This window comes from Microcaecilia unicolor, chromosome 6 (genome assembly GCF_901765095.1).
Source record: "Microcaecilia unicolor chromosome 6, aMicUni1.1, whole genome shotgun sequence".
Taxonomy (NCBI): Eukaryota; Metazoa; Chordata; class Amphibia; order Gymnophiona; family Siphonopidae; genus Microcaecilia; species Microcaecilia unicolor.
Genome location: NC_044036.1, coordinates 291,966,750 through 291,988,184, shown reverse-complemented (window position 1 = coordinate 291,988,184; position 21,435 = coordinate 291,966,750). Strand labels below are relative to the sequence as shown.

The following is a 21,435-nucleotide window of genomic DNA, read 5'->3' as shown; positions in this document are numbered from 1 at the left end:
TTGGCAGTAGTGAAGCAGGTGGGGTGGGTGAACCAGTGGGTGAATCACATAGGGTGCAATTATAGCCCGGTGCAGTCATGAGTAGGTTCATCTAGCACAGGCTTAGCCAACTTTTTTCTATTGGGGGCTACATTTTATATTTTGTAACATTTGGAAGGCCAAAACACGCGTGCACAAGCCCTCACGCTCTCTTTTTGAGAATCACACACTCATTAACTCTCTCTGTCATGTACCCCACCCCCAGCCTTCACCTAGTCCCTTTCCCCTCACCTGGCTCCAGCAGCAGAAGCTCAGGTGGATTCTTGCTTCCCTGCGTGACTCGGCTGTCTGCGAGCTTGAGCTACCTAGTGCCAGAAGTTTAGGTTGGTCTCAAAATATGAATTTCTGGCACCACAGTTTTGGCCTGCGGGTCATAGGTTGGACAATCCTGATCTAGCAAGAATTAGAAAATGGACACGCCTGTCAGTCTAATTTCAAGAGGGGGCAACGTTGCTGAAAAATGGAGTGCAGCTACTTGAATCACTGGTGAGAGGGCTCTAGTCAAACCTGATTGAAGACTCTGATGAAGTGACCACAGTGACAGGTGAGGAAGGTGACAGACTTCTGTGAGGCTCTCAATACTGTTCTGCAAACTGTTAAGTAAGCAGGAGGGTATGAGAACAGGTCACAAAGATGTAAACTGGGTGAAAAACCGGTTGAGTGGCAGGATGCAGCGAGAGTGATAGTAAGTGTAATCCACTCTGGTTAGGTCAAAGTGATCAGTGGAATTCCCCAGGGCTTGGTATTAGGGCCATACCTTTTCAATACTGGGGAACCTGAGGGAAGGATAGGCTTGTCTGTAAAGGACACACAAACCGAGTCCACTGATAGGAGCTGGCAGGAAAACACAGTGAAAGAAAAAAAAAACTGGAAGATATATTAACTTTATTTGATTAACTTCCTCTCATCATAGCCATATCAGCAAACCTAAACTCACTCTCTTTCCCAATCTTAAAATCAATTAAAAACATTGCTCAAAGAAGCAAGATTACAGCCTTTTAGGAAACCTAAGATATGTGTGTTATATATGGTTACGTGAAATGTGTGTGTGTGTGTGTGTATATGATGTATTCATTTACATTTATTTGTGTATATGTATATGAGTGCATGGTATGCATATTTTGCTGTAGGTGTAGGATGTGGGAAGGTTCTGAGGGAGAGGGAGGGAGGGAGGTTACTATCTTAAGGGAATGTGACTGGGGAGAAGGAGTATCCCAATTCTGTCCTTCTTCCTACTCTTCATCCCTGGTTGTCTCTCTCTTTCTTCCCCAGTGTCCCAGGTGCTGACACTTTACGCTGTGTGTGTGTCATTTTGAATTGGCATCATATACCTGAAGACAGGACTCAAAAAAGATTTTTTTAGTCTAATAAAAGCTGTACATCTTTTATTTTTAAAAAAGTGATAAAATATAACAAACAACAGATTAGTACAAAAGAACAAGTAAAAAGACACCAGTTGGCTCCTAGTCTGCAGACTGCAGCTGGTGCTGATGCCTTAATTTTCCTTAGGAAAGTGAAATGCAGAAGGTGTTAGATGAATATAAAATGACCCAGAGCTGAGAACTAAGCAAACGGTCTGTGATGAGGCTGAGCAGAATGCTGAATGTGGCAGGCAAACTGGTTCTCAGCGCTGAGCCTGTATCAGTCCTATTTACAGAGGCTGAGTGCCAAGGATATCACTTCTCAGTCTTGTTGCTTCTTGTAAGTATCCACAGGCTGCAGAGGAGTTGGGTCTGTGCACTGCTGCTCTCATGTCTCAGTGACTTTTCCTCTTAGCATCAAGATTTGCCTGCCTTTAACCCCACGATTCTCAGAGTGATTGTCCAATGGCTAATCTTTTATCCATGCTTACCTTCTGGACAGAAAGAATGGTATCCAGCAGGACTATCTGATGGCTGATCTGGCTCACTTTACTAACAATGGGAGTGTTCGTGCACTAAAATTAGATGATATTTAAGGGAAAGAAGCAGAAGTCCTCACAGAACTCACACCTGGGGCAATTTTTTTCCAGAATATTCTCTTCCAAAAGCTTTTTTGAGAACTGAATATAATGGCTATGCCAAGTTCCTCTTTTCTCACCATCATGCCATAGAGGGAATAGCTCTGCAGATAGGACATCCCCTGGCTGGCTGTCCCACAAGGAAAGGCCCCTGTCAGAGTACAGTTCTTGCTTTTTGATCACCAGTGAGAGATGACAGCAAAGAGAATCTGTAGGGCCATGGAGAAGCAAGCCAGCTGTGCAATACTGTATGCAAGGGAACGCACAGGTGCTCTCAGAGGTAGCAGGTAGGCCACAGTGTGTACAAGGCGCCCTACACAGAAGACACGGAAGTGGATCCGGGCAATGGTGGGGTGCGGGTCCAGCAGGGAGTAGACTGCCCCCAGAAACAGGAAAGGGTAAATATTCTCCATGTCATTTCGATGAGCTCTACAATAGAAATGAGAGATGTAAGACTCACACTCTGAAACTCATAAAGCTTCCTCCCCTCCGTCAGAGCATATTGCTTGAAGAAACATTGGTTGCAAGTTATGCTATGAGCTCAGTTTAAGACTTAGATAATTACACACTGGCCAATTCACCTTGCAATACTGGTATTTATTGCAGATTTTATTTATTTATTATCTCATTTGTACCCCACAGTTTCCCAACAATGTCAGGCTCAATGTGGCTTACAATGCACCACAGAGGCAAGTGCAAATGTGGCAAAATGAAACTAATACAGCAAATCTACAAGTGATAATGGGGAAGAATAGGAATGGATGGGGATAGAGGGCAAGCTAGTAGAGAAGAGAATATGTCCAAATGTACTATATGGTCCTGCACAAAATTTAAGATCTTTCTAAAACAATTTCTTTATGATCCCCTCCCCCACCCACCCGCTTCTCAGGCAGACTAGAAATTACCAGGCAATAATGCTTTCTTTGTGTCTTCTTCATTCTGAAAAGCAAATCTCTATTTCAGATTTAAAACCTCATGATTTAGAGGAGAATTGGCTTCCTGGCTGTTGACAGAGACAATGCCTTGAAACTAAGTTTGATTTTCTGTGTTATTTTTCTTTCTATTTAAACATTGGAATTTAATTAGTTTTCTCTTTTCTATTCTTTTCTTTTGATACTTTGTATGCTTTTGCTTGCTATCCAGCTTATAATCGAAAGTGATCGCCGGCCATCTTCCGACACAAATCGGGAGATGGCCGGTGATTTCTTAAAAGCGGCGAAATCGGTATAATTGAAAGCGGCATTTTTGACAGCATCGCCGCTTTCCTGTCGCTTCACTGGCGAAAGTTCAAGGGGGCGTGCCGGTAGATTAGCAAAGGCGGGACATGGGCAGGCATGGGCGTGGCTACCAGATGGCCGGCTTTTGCCGATAATGGAAAAAAAAAAGCGGCGTTAAGCAGTATTTCACCGGGTTTACTTGGTCCTTTTATTTTCACGACCAAGCCTCAAAAACATGCCCCAACTGACCAGATGACCACTGGAGGGAATGGGGGATGACCTCCCCATACTCCCCCAGTGGTCACCAATCCCCTTCCAAACTAAAAAAAATAAAACTAAAAACCTTTTTTGCCAGCCTGTATGCCAGCCTCAAATGCCGTACCCACCTCCATGACAGCAGAATGTGTTGTATCCTCCGACAGCCTTTCCCTGGTTGCGATGTGGCTCTCGGGTGAGTGTGACACCTTTTCTGTTAGGTGCCCTGCAGAGTCACATTAGCAATGCATTGTGGTGGGTGTAGGGTACTGGGCTCTACTCCCATGCTGCTTTCCCCCCCTGCTAACTGGGTCAGAGTGTGCCCTGTTTTGTTTCCTGTTGTAGTCCATGCAGTAGTGGCCATTTTTGTAAGCCAGTTTTAGTTCCCTTTCCTGTGTTACCCACGTTAGAGAACGTAGTTCTTACCTTGAATGGTGCTGAAAGAGGGCATTGTACACCATTGTGCCAGCTCTGACCTACTGCTAATCTTAGTACCAGGGGACTCTTTGCCAGTGGGGCACAACCTCTGATCTGCAGTTAACTATGAGTAAACGTGCTTATTTCAAGAAAGGACTTTTTCAGAGAGATTAGTCTTCAGGTGTGAACTGGTGTGCCAAAGTTATACAGCAGCAATAAGTCCTAGAGGCTGTATGCAGGTCCCTGGAGCAAATTTAGTAGGTGCAGTACATTTGTGGGTAGTGGGTTTGGGGGGGGGGGGGGCTCAGCTCCCAAAGTAAGGGAGCTATGCACGTGGGAGCTTTTCTGAAGTCCACTGCAGTGACCCCTAGGGTGGCTGGTTGGTGTCCTGGCATGTCAGGGGGGCCAGTGCACTAAAAATGCTGGCTCCTCCCACGGCCAAATGCCTTGAATTTGGCCGAGGTTTGAGATGGCCGACATAACTTTCCATTATCGCTGAAAAACAAACCCGGCGAACTCCACGGCATTTGGTTGGGCTAAACCGTATTATCGAAAAAAAAAAATGGCCGGCCATCTTTTTCAATAATACGGTTCCGGCCAGCTGTAGCACCGCCGCCAACATAGATTGCCGGCGATCTATTTGGCTGGCGACGTTTGATTATGCCCCTCCACGTGAACCACCTTGACATGGCTGTGTAGGTGGTATATCAAATTTTAATAAACTGAAATAAACTCAGCTAGGCCTGAAAATCCTAGATCCTCTCACCTTGGTCATAGCCTCGTCCCTCATTCATAGACATGCCTGCCTGAATAACAGCCCTTGCCCCACATAAGTACATAAGTATTGCCATACTGGGAAAGACCAAAGGTCCATCAAGCCCAGCATCCTGTTTCTAACAGTGGCCAATCCAGGTCACAAATACCTGGCAATATCCCAAAAAAGTACAAAACATTTTATACTACTTATCCAGAAATAGTGGATTTTCCCCAAGTCCATTTAATAATGGTCTATGGACTTTTCCTTTAGGAAGCCATCCAAACCTTTTTAAAACTCCGCTAAGCTAACCGCCTTTACCAACTTCTCTGGCAACGAATTCCAGAGTTTAATTACACGTTCAGTGAAGAAAACTTTTCTCAGATTCGTTTTAAATTTACTTCATTGTAGCTTCATCACGTGCCCCCTAGTCCTAGTATTTTCGAAAAACGTAAACAGACGCTTCACATCTACCTGTTCAACTCCACTCGCTATTTTATAGACCTCTATCATATCTCCCCTCAGCCGCCTTTTCTCCAAGTTGAAGAGCCCTAGCCGCTTTAGCCTTTCTTCATAGGGAAGTTGACCCATCCCCTTTTATCATTTTCATCACCCTTCTCTGCACCTTTTCTAATTCCACTATTGGGCTCATTTTCGAAAGAGAAGGGCGCCCATCTTTCGACACAAATTGGGAGATGGGTGTCCTTCTCCCAAGGTCGCCCAAATCGGCATAATTGAAAGCCGATTTTGGGCACCCTCAACTGCTTTCCGTCGCAGGGACAACCAAAGTTCCCGGGGGCATGTCGGAAGCATAGTGAAGGCGGGACTGGGGTGTGCTTAACACATGGGCGTCCTCGGCCGATAACGGAAAAAAGAAGGGCGTCCCTGACGAACAATTGGCCGACTTTACTTGGTCCTTTTTTTTTTACGACCAAGCCACAAAAATGAGCCCTAAATGTCCAGATGACCACCGGAGGGAATCGGGGATGACCTCCCACCCTAAAGAAAAATTTTTAAATATTTTTTCCAGCCTCAATGCCAGCCTCAAATATCATACCCAGCTCCATGACAGCAGTATGCAGGTCCCTGGAGCAGTTTTAGTGGGTACTGCAGTGCACTTCAGGCAGGCGGCCCCAGGCCCATCCCCCCTACCTGTTACACTTGTGGTGGTAAATGTGAGCCCTCTAAAACCCACCACAAACCCACTGTACCCACATCTAGGTGCTCCACTTCATCCCTAAGAGCTATGGTAGTGGTGTACAGTTGTGGGGAGTGGGTTTTGGGGGGCTCAGCACACAAGGTAAAGGAGCTATGCACTTGGGAGCTTTTTCTGAAGTCCACCTAAGTGCCCCCTAGGGTGCCCGGTTGGTGTCCTGACATGTGAGGGGGGACCAGTGCACTGGCTCCTCCCACGACCAAAGGGCTTGGATTTGGTCGTTTCTGAGATGGGCGTCCTTGGGTTCCATTATGGCCGAAAATCGGGGACGACCATCTCTAAGGTCGACCTAAATGTTGAGATTTGGGCGTCCCTGAATGTATTATTGAAACGAAAGATGGCCGCCCATCTTGTTTCGATAATACGGGTTTCCCTGCCCCTTCGCCGGGACGTCCTGCGAGGATGCCATCAGGAAAACTTGGGCGCATCGTTCGATTATGCCCCTCCACATCTTTTTTGAGATACGGCGACCAGAATTGAACACAATATTCGAGGTGCGGCATTATAACATCCTCATTTTTGTTTTCCCTTCCTTTCCTAATAATACCTAACATTCTATTTGCTTTCTTAGCCCCAGCAGCACACTGAGCAGAAGGTTTCAACGTATCATCAACGACGACACCTAGATCCCTTTCTTGGTCCGTGGAACCTTGCATGATGTAGCTATAATTCGGGTTCCTCTTTCCCACATGCATCACTTTGCACTTGCTCACATTAAACGTCATCTGCCATTCAGACGCCCAGTCTCCCAGTCTCGTAAGGTCCTCTTGTAATTTTTCACAATCCTCCTGCAATTTAACAACTTTGAATACCTTAGTGTCATCAGCAAATTTAATTACCTCACTAGTTCTTCCCATTTCTAGGTCATTTATTTTATATTTGTTTATTGATTTATCATTTAAACAAAATAAACTACATCCACAAGAATAATCTTGCTACAGAAACACAGCTCCATATACAAAACATTGTTGTTATATACATATACATAGGTTTAATACATTTAAGGTTAGCTTCCTTAGACCACAACAGGTGCGGGGCGTACTCAATTTAGGGAAGATTTCAGAAGAGAAAAAAAAACTTATGTCCAAACTTGACAAGTGCATGTCTCTATTTATTCTATCTAACGTCAGTTCTGTTGTTTAGCATCCAGAAAAAGCTTGAGCTGCTCCGGTACAAAGAAAACATGTTTGACCATCCCTATTTTCACTATACATTTACAGGGGTATACTAACAAAAAGGATCCTCCCAACTCTAAAGTCTTTGATTTTAAGTTAAAAAATTCTTTCCTCCGTTGTTGCGTTTGTTTAGTTACGTCTGGGAACATCAATATCTTTGCTCCACCAAAAGGAGTTTTTGCATTTCGAAAATATAATCGTAATATGGAGTTCAAATCTTGTTCAAACACAAAGACCACAAGAAGAGTGGCCCTTTCTGTCACATCCTCTAGGGACTGCTCCAATATTGCGGAAATATCTTTTAAACCTTCACTTTTATCCTCTACCGTAGGATATTGAGCTCCACCTCTTATTCCTTCAATATTTCTCTTAGGAATATAAAAGATTTTACTTATTGGTGGTATAGTCTCTCTCGACATTTTTAAATTCTCCATTAAATATCTACGAAATAAATCCATTGGGGTATATCCTAATAATTTTGGAAAGTTCAAAAGTCTTAAATTCAACCTCCTATTGAAATTTTCAATTTGTTCAATTTTTCTCTGTATAACAATTCTTTCTTTTATCACTGTTGATTGAAACTCTTTGAACTTTTCCATTTCTTTTTGAAGCGGTGTCACGCACGTTATTAAATCCGATTTAACAGATTCCACAGTAGTTTTTAAATCCTCAAACTTTTGATTTAAAAGACTTACTTCACTGGAAGATCTTTGAAGGGTTTGGTCCATCTTAGTTAGCATCTGCCAAATTCGTTCTAGATTTAACTCCGGTTGATTTTCTGTGGCCTTCATTCGGGCCTCTTCTCCCAGCATTTTTGTCTGCGTCGGTAGTTCCCCACTGAATCGCATCCCTGCTCCACTTCCGGAAGGGGGATGTTTCTCCTCTATCGCCGCAGTTAGCGCTGGACACGGAGGAACTGTCGGTCCAGGGGGGAAAGCGATGTTTCTTCGCCCAGCAGCGGGTCCCCTTCCCTGGGAATCGCCGCATCGAGCTCCTCTACCCTGCTACTCTGAGAGACTCCGGAGAAAAAGTGCTCCAAGGTTGGTTGTTGTTGTGGGGAGGAGGCCGAGGTCGGAGGGGGAACTGACCTCACCGTCCCCTTCCTTTTCATGTGAGGCATATTTGTTTCTTTGCGGAATATGTGAAGAGAAACAACACAAACTCTCGGAGCTAACTTAAAATACCTCCGGTCACGTCGCCCTTCTAGGTCATTTATAAACATGTTAAAAAGCAGCGGTCTCAGCACAGACCCCTGGGGAACTCCACTAACTACCCTTCTGCATTGAGAATACTGAACATTTAACCCTACTTCTCTGTTTTCTATCTTTTAACCAGTTTTTAATCCACACTAGAACACTACCTCCTATCCCATGACTCTCCAATTTCCTCTGGAGTCTTTCATGAGGTACTTTGTCAAACGCCTTCTGAAAATCCAGATACACAATATCAACTGGCTCCCCTTTATCCACATGTTTGTTCACCCCTTCAAAGAAATGTAGTAGATTGGTGAGCAAGATTTCCCTTCACTAAATCTATGTTGACTTTGTCTCATTAATCCATGCTTTTGAATATGCTCTGTAATTTTGTTCTTAATAATAGTTTCTACCATTTTCCCCGGCACTGATGTCAGACTCACTGGTCTATAATTTCCCGGATCTCCCCTGGAGCCTTTTTTAAAAATCGGCGTTACATTGGCCACCCTCCAATCTTCCAGTACCATGCTCGATTTTAAGGATAAGTTGCATATCACTAGCAGTAGCTCCGCAAGCTCATTTTTCAGTTCTATCAGTACTCTAGGATGAATACCATCCAGTCCAGGAGATTTGCTACTCTTCAGTTTGCTGAACTGCCCCATTACGTCCTCCAGGTTTACCGTGAAGTCAGTAAGTTTCTCCGACTCGTCCGCTTGAAATACCATTTCCGACACCGGTATCCCACCCAAATCTTCCTCGGTGAAGACCGAAGCAAAGAATTCATTTAATTTCTCTGCTACGGCTTTGTCTTCCCTGATTGCCCCTTTTACTCCTTGGTCATCTAGCGGTCCAACCGATTCTTTTGCCGACTTCCTGCTTTTAATATACCTAAAAAATTTTTTACTATGTGTTTTTGCCTCCAATGCAATCTTTTTTTCAAAGTCCCTCTTAGCCTTCCTTATCAGCACTGTGCATTTGACTTGACATTCCTTATGCTGTTTCTTATTATTTTCAGTCGGTTCCTTCTTCCATTTTCTGAAGGATTTTCTTTTATCTCTAATAGTTTCCTTCACCTCACTTTTTAACCACGCCGGCTGTCGTTTGGTCTTCCGTCCTCCTCTTTTAATACGTGGAATATATTTGGCCTGGGCTTCCAGGATGGTGCTTTTGAACTGCATCCACGCCTGATGTAAATTTTTGATCCTCGCAGTTGCTCCTCTAAGTTTTTTTTTCACCGTTCTTCTCATTTTATCATAGTCTCCTTTTTTAAAGTTAAACACTAACGTATTTGATTTCCTATGTATGCTTACTTCAAGGCTAATATCAAATCCATATTATGATCACTGTTATCAAGCGGCCCCAGCACCATTACCTCCCGCATCAGATCATGCGCTCCACTAAGGACTAGGTCTAAAATTTTTCCTTCTCTTGTCGGCTCCTGTACCAGCTGTTCCATAAAGCTGTCCTTGATTTCATCAAGGAGGTTTACCTCCCTAGTGTGCCCCGATGTTACATTTACCCAGTCAATATCAGGGAAATTGAAATCACCCATTATTATTGTGCTGCCCAGTTTGTTTGCGTTCCTAATTTCCTTTAACATTTCTGCATCCATCTGTTCATCCTGGCCAGGCGGACAGTAGTACACTCCTATCACTATCCTTTTCCCCTTTACACATGGAATTTCAATCCACAGTGATTCCAAGAAGTGTTTTGTTTCCTGCAAGAAGTGTTTTGTTTCCTGCAGCATTTTCAATCTATTTGATTCAAGGCTCTCATTAATATACAATGCTACCCCTCCACCAATTTGATCCACCCTATCACTACGATATAATTGTACCCTGGTATGACAGTGTCCCACTGGTTATCCTCCTTCCACCAGGACTCAGAGATGCCTATTATATCTAATTTTTCATTTAGTGCAATATATTCTAACTTTCCCATCTAATTTCTTTGGCTCCTGGCATTCGCATATAGACATTTCAAACTATGTTTGTTGTTCCTATTTACATCATGCTTAGTACTTGACAGTATTAATTTGCAATCTTTTGTCTGATTTTTATTTAAGGACACCTGATCTACTACAGTGTCTTTTGCAACCTCACTATCAGGATACCCTATCTTCCCTGTTTTGGTGATATCTTTGAAAGATACCTTATCCCAAACCATGCGCTTTTGAGCAACTAACATAGTAACATAGTAGATGATGGCAGAAAAAGACCTGCACGGTCCACCCAGTCTGCCCAACAAGATAAACACGTGTCATTTTTTGTGTATACCTTACCTTGATTTGTACCTGTCTTTTTCAGGGCACAGACCGTATAAGTCTGCCCAGCACTATCCCCACCTCCCAACCAACTGCCCGCCTCCCACCACCGGCTCTGGCACAGACCGTATAAGTCTGCCCAGCACTATCCCCACCTCCCACCGCCGGCTAAGCTTCTGGGGATTCCTTCCTTCTGAGGAGGATTCCTTTAGGTTTATCCCACGCATGTTTGAATTCCGTTACCGTTTTCCTCTCCACCACCTCCCGCGGGAGGGCATTCCAAGCATCCACTACTCTCTCCGTGAAAAAATACTTCCTGACATTTTTCTTGAGTCTGCCCCCCTTCAATCTCATTTCATGTCCTCTCGTTCTACCGCCTTCCCCTCTCCAGAAAAGGTTCGTTTGCAGATTTAATACCTTTCAAATATTTGAACGTCTGTATCATATCACCCCTGTTTCTCCTTTCCTCCAGGGTATACATGTTCAGGTTCGCAACTGTCGGCTAAACTAGATCCTGCAGTGCCTGCTAGATTCCATCTGTTAATTCTGTGGTACAAAGTTTTTAAAACTAAGTGGAAAAGACTATGGAGATTAGTTGATAAAATTTGCTTTTTATATTTTTATTTTGCCTATCACTAACCTACAATTCCTCCTTTAAACCCCAATCTTTAAGTTCCCAAAGCACAAAGCAAAATAGTGTTCACTTACCAGAGAAATGTCCTCTTCTCTCGGAACTTCTCAGAAAGAAAGTTCAGTGGGACCTTTCCTCTTTATATAGTTTTGAATCTAAGGGGCCTTTTTTAAACAGGCTCTTTGAAGCTGACTCAGCAACCTATGCAAGTATTCTACTTCCCCACACCTTAATTTACACTTAATTGAGGTCACTCCAGCAGCCAAGGAACAGAAAATAACTGCCAGAGAAATGTCCTCTTCTCTCGGAACTTCTCAGAAGAATATGTAGTATATTACACACCCCATTCCTGACTGTACCTGTGTCCTTAGTGCAGTGCTTCAAAACCCTCTTCTGGAGACACACCCTGCCAGACAAGTTTTCATGTCACCCCAATAAATATGCATATTCTTTGTAGTAATCTTGAAAACCCAACTGGCTAAGGGGTCCTTTTACAAAGGCACACTGAAAAATGACCTGCAGTAGCAGAGGCACAGGTTTTGGGGGCGAGCAGAATCATTTTTCAATGCACCTGTAAAAAAAGCTTTTTTTGCCAAAAATGGACGTGTGGCAAAATCAAAATTGCCGCGTGCCCATTTTGGGTCTGAGACCTTACTGCCAGCCATAGACCTAGCGGTAAAGAATTTGGGCAGTAATGACCTACACACGTCAGATGCCACTTGGCGCACGTCTGCTACGTCTGCCAGAAAATACAAAATATTTTTCAGACGCGCGTAGTGGACGCGCACCAAAAATGAAATTACTGCAAGAGCCACGCAGTAGTCGTGCGGTAACTCCATTTTGGCGTGTGTTGGGCACGCGTAGACGCTTATGCGGCTTAGTAAAAAGACCCTCAAGTGTGCCTCCAGGAGAAGGTTAAGAAGCACCACCCTAATGTGTAATAATACTACATGCTACATCCCCCTCTGTACCTGTCCCTCGAAACATCCTTGAAAACAAAAGTAGTTCTCTTTAAGAATAAACCTCTGCTAGCTGAATATTAAATTCAGTCACTCGCTATTCTATGTGTAAGAGTGTTTCTCACAATTTCCAAAGCTTTATTATGTGGGCTATCTGTGTAAAGAGAGTCCACATTATTTATCTAGGTAGAACTAAGACAATTTAAAATAAAGGTTCAGAACATTAGCATCATATTAAAAAGCAGATAAAAGAAAAAAAAACACTGTCACGTCTGTGGTCGTGACCCCTCTCAGGCTTACCTTACTTCTGGCGGTCAGCTTCTAAGCTGGCTTCTGTCTGTTCTTTCTAAGTTTGCTCTGTCTCTGTGTGCTGGCTGCTTCCAGCATGGTTCTAATTACTCCACTATACTGCACCTGTGTGTGTTGAGCCTCTCTATGCTTCAGTATGCTTTCTGCCTGCTTCTTGGTTTGTGCTCCCCTCGCCCTCTGGTGACCAGAACTGGTGGCTGCCATAAACTGTCTTGCTGTCCCTACCCATTCCAGGCTTCAGCTTAGTCCGGTCCGGATCTTCCAGGCTGCCAGACTTGTCTTTCTTGTTTGTGCCTGAACAGCACCCGTAGTTGCCTTGAGACTGCTGCAGCTGAGCCTCAGGTGCTGATGGGCTTTATTAATCACCTAGAAACTTACCTCCTGGTACTTACTTGTTTGCTTAAGTTTTTTACTCACTTGCTTAACAAAGTGTTAAGAATAGTTTTTTCTTGAATTTACAAGATCACTGAAATGCAGGTTGGGTACGGGCATGGGAAAGAAAATTGAGGCAGCAATATGATGAGGAATACGGAAGAAGATGCGAGGATGAAAAAGAATTGACTGAGGATGGGGTATGGGAACCTGATTATGTAGTGGATATAACAAAAGAGAGGGAACAAAGTACAAACTAAAGTCCAAACAAAAAAAACAGCACCACGGGCCTTTAAAAATGGAACACAGTTCTTTAATGAATAGTCTTTGGTTTTACTCATTATATTTAAAAAAAAATTTTTTTAATATATTATTTCTATGTTTTGTATTCTATGTAGACCCCTGACGCAGGTGCTAGTCACCGAAACACGGCCCGTGTCGGGTCTTTTTGTCAAGGCTCATTCATTAAAGAACTGTGTTCCATTTTTAAAGGCCCGTGGTGCTGTTTTTTTTGTTTTAACCTGATTATGTAGCCCATAAACAGCCTGTTCTAAAATATATAAGAAATAGACATCCATTTTATAAACTGAAAGGTCTAAACTATGAAAGGGGCAAAAGAAGGGACATGAATGTCTTTGTGGCAGCAGATGAACATCCATATTATAAAATGGCCCATAGTTATCCATCTGGAGAAATGGCCTAATGGTTAGAGCAGTTGACTAGGGCCCTGGGAGGATTGTAAGTCCAAATCCTACTGTAGCTGTTTATAATTTTCATTTTTGTTTTTAATTATGAGCCCTCCAGGGACAGAAAAATACCTACTGTGATTTCCTTCACTCCATCCAGTGAAGCATTGTAAGGCCCAGATATAAAAGACTTGGAGGGACATAATTGAACGAAAACGTCTATCTCAATGGGCGTTTATCTCCGAGAACGGGTCCGTGAAGGGGCGGACCGAACCGTATTTTCGAAAAAAATAGACGTCCATGTTTTATTCGACAATTTGTGAGCTGGGCGTTTTTGTTTTTCAGTGATAATGGAAAATGAAAGCGCCCAGCTCAAAAACGAATAAATCCAAGGCATTTGTTCGTGGGAGGGGCCAGGATTCGTAGTGCACTGGTCCCCCTCACATGCCAGGACACCAACCGGGCACCCTAGGGGGCACTTTTACAAAAACAAAAAAAAAAGGTAAAAGAGCTCCCAGGTGCATAGCACCCTTCCCTTGTGTGTTGAGCCCCCCAAATCCCCCTCAAAACCCACTGCCCACAAGTCTACACCATTACTATAGCCCTAAGGGGTGAAGGGGGGCACCTACATGTGGGTACAGTGGGTTTGGGGGGGTTGGACGACTAAGCATTAAGCAGCACAATTGTAACAGGTAGGGGGGGGATGGGCCTGGGTCCACCTGCCTGAAGGCCACTGCACCCCCTAACAACTGCTCCAGGGACCTGCATACTGCTGCCAGGGAGGTGGGTATGACATTTGAGGGTGAAAATAAAAAGTTGTGAAACATCATTTTTTGTGGTGGGAGGGGGTTAGTGACCACTGGGGGAGTCAGGGGAGGTCATCCCCAATTCCCTCTGGGGGTAATCTGGTCATTTAGGGCACTTTTTGGGGCCTTATTCGTGAAAAAACAGGGTCCAGGAAAAGTGCCCTAAATTCTAGCTACAAACGCATACTTTTTTCCCATTATCGGCGAAAGGCGCCCATCTCTCCTCGGCCGATAACCACGCCCCAGTTCCACCTTTGCCACGCCTCCGACACGCCCCCGTCAACTTTGTACGCTTCCGCGATGGAGTGCAGTTGAAAACGTCCAAAATCGGCTTTCCATTATACCGATTTATTCGTTTTTGTGAGATAAACGTCTATCTCCCGATTTGGGTCGAAATCTAGGCGTTTTTCTCTTTCAATTATAAGGTGGTTGGTATTCGAAGTCCACAGATTTCTGTAACCAAAATGTACCCAGTACCAGGTCTAAATACGAACATCCATCTTTTTGGACATGGATGTCCCTTCCCCTTCTACAATTAGAGGTCTATATCCTGGCTTCATAAAATTGGGATTTCGACATCCATGCTATATGGATCTCTAAATGTCAGTTTTCAGATGGCCAAAACATGAATAGAGCTTCTAAAATAACCACATAATTTTAAGTGCTATGAGAGTAGTTATTGGTTGTGTGTTATGTTTTTGTTTCTGTAAAGTGTCCTTTGACAGCAGTCATCTACAGTGGAGAAACACTGTGAAATTAAAACCTCCTTCACAATTTTGCTATTTATTATAAGTAAAGATAAGATTATTCATGTTAAAATTGATTTCTTTAGCTTTATTGAGCATGTTTAAAAAATACATTTTTCTTCTACATTTTTGTTCCTCTCTTTAGTAATGTTGAGTGATAATGTATGTTATGAAATTATTTATATTTTATTTTGTGATGCTGATTATATAGATAGATAGATAGATAGATAGATAGAGAGAGAGAGGGATATGTTTATTTTATAGATTATAGATTTATATACCCCAGAAGCAGGTGTGTGCCAAAACATGGCCCTGTCAGGTTTTATGTTGTGATTTGTTTTTAATAAAGTTATATTTCATCTTTGGTCTGACTCTTTTTACCCTCTTATGTGTAATATACTACACACCCCATTCCCACTGCGCCTGTGTCCCCAGTATATGTAATATATGACATGCTCTATCCCAGTTGTTATATGTGTTGAGTGGACAGCATATGAAATCCATTTCCTGACATTGCTAATACAATCCTTTTATCCTGGTTACCAAATAAATTAGCAAAGGGAAATATGCCAGAAATATTCCTGGCGCGTGTCCTCCCCCCAGGCCTGGGACAAAAGATTCATGTCAGACAGCAAGCAGTTTCTATTTTTACTGGTGGTGTGAAGGGCTCAGACCAAATCCCTTTGATTACATTTCAAAGAATTTCTATTAAACAACAAAGTGTAAATCTTTCTAAACCCAGAATAGATTCTGAACTTTCACAGCCTATGTACTTCTCCTTACTTTTAATGTCTCACTGGTCAGAAAACAGCCACTGAAGCCAGATGGCTTCACACTCTGAGGACCCCTCGGGACCCCTCTCTCACTCCGGTGTCCCCCTCTCTGTTGGAGGCTCTCACAGATCCAAGCTCCTTATAAGGCAACAGATTACCCATATTATTAGAAATGTTTCTTTTCTGAGTCAACTTCCACACAAGCTGTTCCCCATCAACAAAGTATTGGTGACGCCATGCCAACTCACAGTGCTACAATAAGCTAAACCCAGAGTATTCCCATAGTATTGCACCACAGTTATCCAAATTCATAACATTCTCATGGGAATATCACACCACAGTGAGCTCAATTCAGAATATTCCCATGGGAATACCATACCACAGTTAGCCAAATCCAGAGCATTCCCATGAGCATACCATACTATAATATATTAAATGCAGAAGTGGATGAATGGACACAGGTTTCAAAGCACGGCTAGTTGCAAGTGTAGTAGGCATCCTATTTGAACTTTTAGTCTTGTGCCCCCCTCTCCAATGAACTTTCAGGCCTCTAGTGTCATATCCCCTCCTCCACATTCCAAGATTTTGACAGTTAAACTCCACAATCATGATCATTCCAACATCAAGCCTCCCAGAACAATCCTATAAAAATACAGCTTTGGTCTTCACTCCCAGCCCACGAGGGCCACCAACAGGTAAGGTTTTCAGGATATTTCTCCGCTGTAGATGACTGCTGTCAAAGGACACTTTACAGAAACCAAAACATAACACACAACCAATAAGAGGGGAGATGGATGGAATGGAAAGTTGAGTGAGAGACAGAAATAGGACAGAGTAAGTGGGAAGGCCCTGGAAGGACCAGAAGAGAGGGTCAGAGGAGGTGAACATGGCAGGCATGGTACCACACCATTTGCACACCCAAAGAGCTTCCAAGTTACCAAGTTCTAGATTTTAGGCCAGTCCTAGATTTCTGACAACCTCATCTTGCAAAGTGAGACCTGCAGCACTGATTTCAGTGGGTAGAATCAGGAACTTCAAATACCACACTGCTTTGGGATGTAAGTTTAAAACCAGGACTGGCCAAACTGTCTACCTCCTAACTTGGCAGCCCTGCACCCCTTTTCAAAATTTTACATCTGCCCATGTGTATTGAATTAAGTTCAGTCTAATTTATTTTTCAGGATAATTGTATAAACAAAAGAATATCTTAAAAAACAGAACTGTCTCCCTTATCAAGCTGAACACCTGCCACCCAAAGAAGGGATTTCCAAACCAGTACTATTAACCCCCACAGCCATTTGAGATAAACTGGCATATGCCAGGTCCTAAGGTATCCCCAGGAATGGTTTGGGAAGCCCTACCCTAAGAGAATATTTGCACTACCTTCTGACTGCCATGCCCATGTCACCTTCACTCAGTCCCTGACAACCCTCAGAATAATCAAGTCCTACAATGTCTTTGTAGTACAGCTTTTCCAACCCCAAGCTCCCCTGACTATGGGTTACTTTCTGAGTCAGGCTGATTTTCTTTAATCCCAACCCTCAGCAGTTGCCTATTTCTTTGTTTTTAAAGTAACATAACCAGAGAACTCAGAATTCAGAAAAGACAGCCTGAATGAGTCAGATCACTCTCATTCTTCGGAAAATGAGATACAGGGTACGCACCTTCGATATCTTTCCACTTCTGGGGTCTCTCGGTAGAACTGTAATCCTCCGTGTCTTATGGCATCTTCAGGGTTTAGAAAGGCCTAAAAATGTTAGGAGATAATTTACTCAGAATTCACAGGTGCAAGTGACTCATTACTCTCCCTACAGCTGTCTGTATCCATAGGTCTGAGAATTGGGGAAAAGGGGACCCTGTGGCTGGTTGTACACATGAGTGTGTGTGTGTGGGGGGGGGGGGGGAGGTGCTCAGGGTCCAGAGATGCCTGTACCTGTGAAGTGAAATGCCTTAAGGATCCAGGATTGCTTGTACCTGTGAGAGGAGGAAGGACAGAGACCAGGGCTGCCTGTACCCATGGGGGGGGGGGCTGTCAGAGTCCAGAGCTGCCTGTACCCATCAGGGGGGGGGGGGGCTCAGGGTCCAGAGATGCCTGTGCCTGTGAAGTGAAGTGCCTTAAGGATCCAGGGCTGCTTGTACCTGTGAGAGGAGGAAGGACAGAGTCCAGGGCTGCCTGTACCCATGAGGGGGGGGGGGGGGCTCAGGGTCCAGAGATGCCTGTACCTGTGAAGTGAAGTGCCTTAACGGCTGCTTGTACCTGTGAGAGGAGGAAGGACAGAGTCCAGGGCTACCTGTACCCATGGGGGGGGGGGGGGGGAGGGTGTCAGGGTCCAGAGCTGCCTGAACCCTTGAGTTCGAGGGGCACTTCAGGATCCAGTGCTGCCTGTACATGTGAGGGAAGGGGGGGTGCCTGTACCCATAGTGGGTGGCCAGTTCTAGGAAATACTAGTACCCTTGATGAACTGCCTATACCCATGAGAAGAAAAGGGAGGAGGCTGAGGATCCAGAACTGCCTGTTGTCATTGAGGTGTCACAGTCATACTTGACCAGACCTCTTTTTCATATCTAGTACCAGGCAGGAATAGTAGATTCTGAAATTTAAAATCAATGCCATAACACTTAGGTTAAAGGTTCACACATCACCTTACAACCATTTCATTTTTTTAAAACCTAGGCTTCTGTTTTTGCCCTGCTAAAAACCATCACTGTCTGAGCCCCTCCCCCTCCAGATTTCCTCTGATGTAAGTGGATATTGTTCTTAATTTTTTTCATGTACTCATATCTGGACTGGAACACAGACAGAGCAGAAATTTGGAAGCTGAACATCAGAATTATAGTGAGTGCACAGGACCAAGAGATGCTGTTCCCCAGCCTGGCAAATTCAAGCATCCTTCAATATGCTGCCATCAGCCCAGGCTTGGATTTCAACATAGACAACACCTAGGGTACCAGGTTTTAAAGGTACCAAATATCTGGCTAAATAGGAGCATGATTTTGCTTGCTTTCAGACCGTGTTGTGTGATATCTGGGGAAGAAACATTACATTACATTATACCATACTTCTATACCGCTAACACCACAGGGTTCAAAGCGGTTTACAATGTTAAGAAATAGCCAGGACAATCTCCCTCCCCTCCCCTGTGCACACCAGTCCTGCCTATGGGCACCAGCACTTTAAATCCAGCCCTGCATCTCTCTAGCATATATATGGGGGTCTTTTACTAATAGTTTTGCACTTAGCTCTCCTTAACAGCACAAATTCAAAGGCTCTGTGCTAATTGTTGGAAGCCTGTACTCAGCAATTACTACACTGAAATGTTCATTATTCTATTCTATTCAGGTATTTATAAGAACATAAGAGTAGCCATACTGGGTCAGACCAATGGCCCATTAAGCCCAGTATCCTGTTTTCCAAACAGTGGCCAAGTCAGGTCACAAGTACCTGGCAGAAACCCAAATCATGGCAACACTCCATACTACAAATCCCAGGGCAAGCAGTTGCTTCCCAAGTCTGTCTCCACAGCAGACTATGGACTTTTCCCCCAGGAATTTGTCCAAACCTTATTTAAATCCAGATACACTAACTGCTGTTACCACATCCTCTGGCAAAAAGTTTCAGAACTTAACTATTCATTGAGTGAAAAAATATTTCCTCCTATTTGTTTTAAAAGTATATCCATGTAACGTCCTCAAGTGTCCCCTAGTCTTTGAACTTTTGGAATAAGTAAAACATTAATTTACTTCTACTACACCACTCAGGATTTTGTAGACCTCAATCATATCTCCCCTCATCCGTCTCTTTTCAAAACTGAAGAGCCCTAACCTTTTTAGCCTTTCCTGATACAAGAGGAATTCCATCTCCTTTATCATATTGGTCGCTCTTCTTTGAACCTTTTCTAATTCTGCCATATCTTTTTTGAGATACAGCGACCAGAACTGAACACAATACTCAAGGTGTGGATGCACTATGGAGCGACACAAAGGCATTATAGTATTTTCGGTCTTATTCACCATCCCTTTCCTTATAATTCCTAGCATCCTGTTTGCTTTTTTGGCCACCTCCACACACTGAGCACAAGATTTCAGTGTATTATCTACAATGACACCCAGATCTTTTTCTTGAGTGCTGACCCCTAGCATCAGGTGGACCCTAGCATCAGGTAACTATGATTCAGATTCTTCTTTCCAATGTGCATCACCTTACATTTGTCCACATTAAATTTCATCTACCATTTGGACGCCCAGTCTTCCAGTTTCCTAAGGTATTCCTGCAATATTTCACAGTCCGTTCATGTTTTAACAACTTTAATAGTTTTGTATCATCTGCAAATTTGATAACCTCACTCGTCGTTTCGATTTCCATATCATTTATAAATATGTTAAATAGCACTGGTCCCAGTACAGATCCCTGCGACACTCCACTGTTCACACTCCTCCACTGAGAGAAATTACCATTTTACCTACCCTGTTTTCTGTCCAATAACCAATTCCTAATCCACACCAGTACCTTGCTGTCTTAGATACTGTTGCTTGGTACCTTTTCTTATGGAATCACTATGTACATTTGTGTCATTGAAGAGTTGGTAGCACAGCAAAGCAAAGCCAGGAAAGAGGTGAGAGGGGACTAGGGAATAAACACTTATTTTATGGGCTTTTAATTTTATTTTTTGCATCAGGGGTGTTTTATTGACATTTATTAGTTAAAGCTTAAAATCAAAAGTCCTAATTATACCTCAGAGAGTTTCTTTTCGAAAGATCCTCCGATCTTTGCAGTACTCAGTGATGTCTCTGTGTATGTTTCCAGTTCTCTGTCCCCCTCTTTGATCTCTGTCATTTTCCAGTAAAAGGAAGTGACCCAGCCTAACACATGTGTAAACTGTTTAATTTCCACATACAAACTGAAAATTGCATTTGTACTTCTTCCCCAACCAAAACTCAAGTTTCTTCCTCAGTAAACACTGATCTCTTGCTTTTTCTAAACATTTGCAGTGCTTCTCTGGCTCATCCTTGTGAAATATTTGCTGTCACTTCAAGTCCAAGTCTCTTTCCAAAAGTGAGAAAAGCTGGTGAAACTGGGAGTGCTTACCTTCTTGCGGAGACGCAGCTGCCCCGTCACAATGGCGATCAGGTACATTTTCAGGATCAGAATGGTACCATATAACGTAAAGGATGAAAACACTTCATTCTCCAGCATTCTGAGAAGAGATCTCTTTCCAGCAGGCTGCAGACTGTCAGTGCCTGAGTGTTGGCTGAACTGAAGAAGAGAGAGAAAGAGAGAGAGAGAAGGAGGGGAAGCAGGGAGTTGGGAGGAGTGTGTGGTTGGCCAGATATAATTTTCTGGAATGCAGAGAAGAAACTGAAGATCCAACCTCTGAGGCTCAGAGACTGTTCAACATGTTTCACTATTTGGGTATATGATGTGTGAGATTCCCACCCCCACTCTTACTAAGGAGAAGTGCTACTGCCCTCCGTTGGAAATGCCTTCCCTGGAGATGGTGTTGGAGCCCTGACATCTAGAAAATTGAGACTCAATTTGGGGAAAGGGATTGAGGGAGTCATCATGTCAAGTGCTAGAGCAGGGATTGGCAGATGGTTTACTGGTACACTGGTTTGTTTCACCAGATT

At 43.5% G+C, this 21,435-nt stretch overlaps 1 protein-coding gene across 1 annotated transcript; it reads right to left on the bottom strand.

The window, feature by feature from the left end:
- Positions 1 to 1,409: 1,409 nt before the first annotated feature.
- PTGES (prostaglandin E synthase) lies at positions 1,410 to 21,103 on the bottom strand. The gene is made up of 3 exons (XM_030207854.1): positions 20,897 to 21,103; positions 17,475 to 17,557; positions 1,410 to 2,467 (listed from the first exon to the last, which is right to left on the bottom strand). The coding sequence occupies exons 1-3, from the start codon at positions 21,002 to 21,004 to the stop codon at positions 2,218 to 2,220; spliced, it is 441 nt and encodes a 146-aa protein (XP_030063714.1). The 5' UTR covers positions 21,005 to 21,103; the 3' UTR covers positions 1,410 to 2,217.
- Between the last annotated feature and the right edge of the window lie 332 nt (positions 21,104 to 21,435).

Coding starts and splice junctions, on each gene's coding strand:
- PTGES (XM_030207854.1), bottom strand. CDS start 21,004: ATGCTGGAGAATGAAGTGTTTTCATCCTTTACGTTATATGGTACCATT. Junction 17,558..20,896: donor AGCTGCGTCTCCGCAAGAAG/GTAAGCACTCCC, acceptor TAACATTTTTAG/GCCTTTCTAAACCCTGAAGA. Junction 2,468..17,474: donor GAAGTGGAAAGATATCGAAG/GTGCGTACCCTG, acceptor TTTCTATTGTAG/AGCTCATCGAAATGACATGG.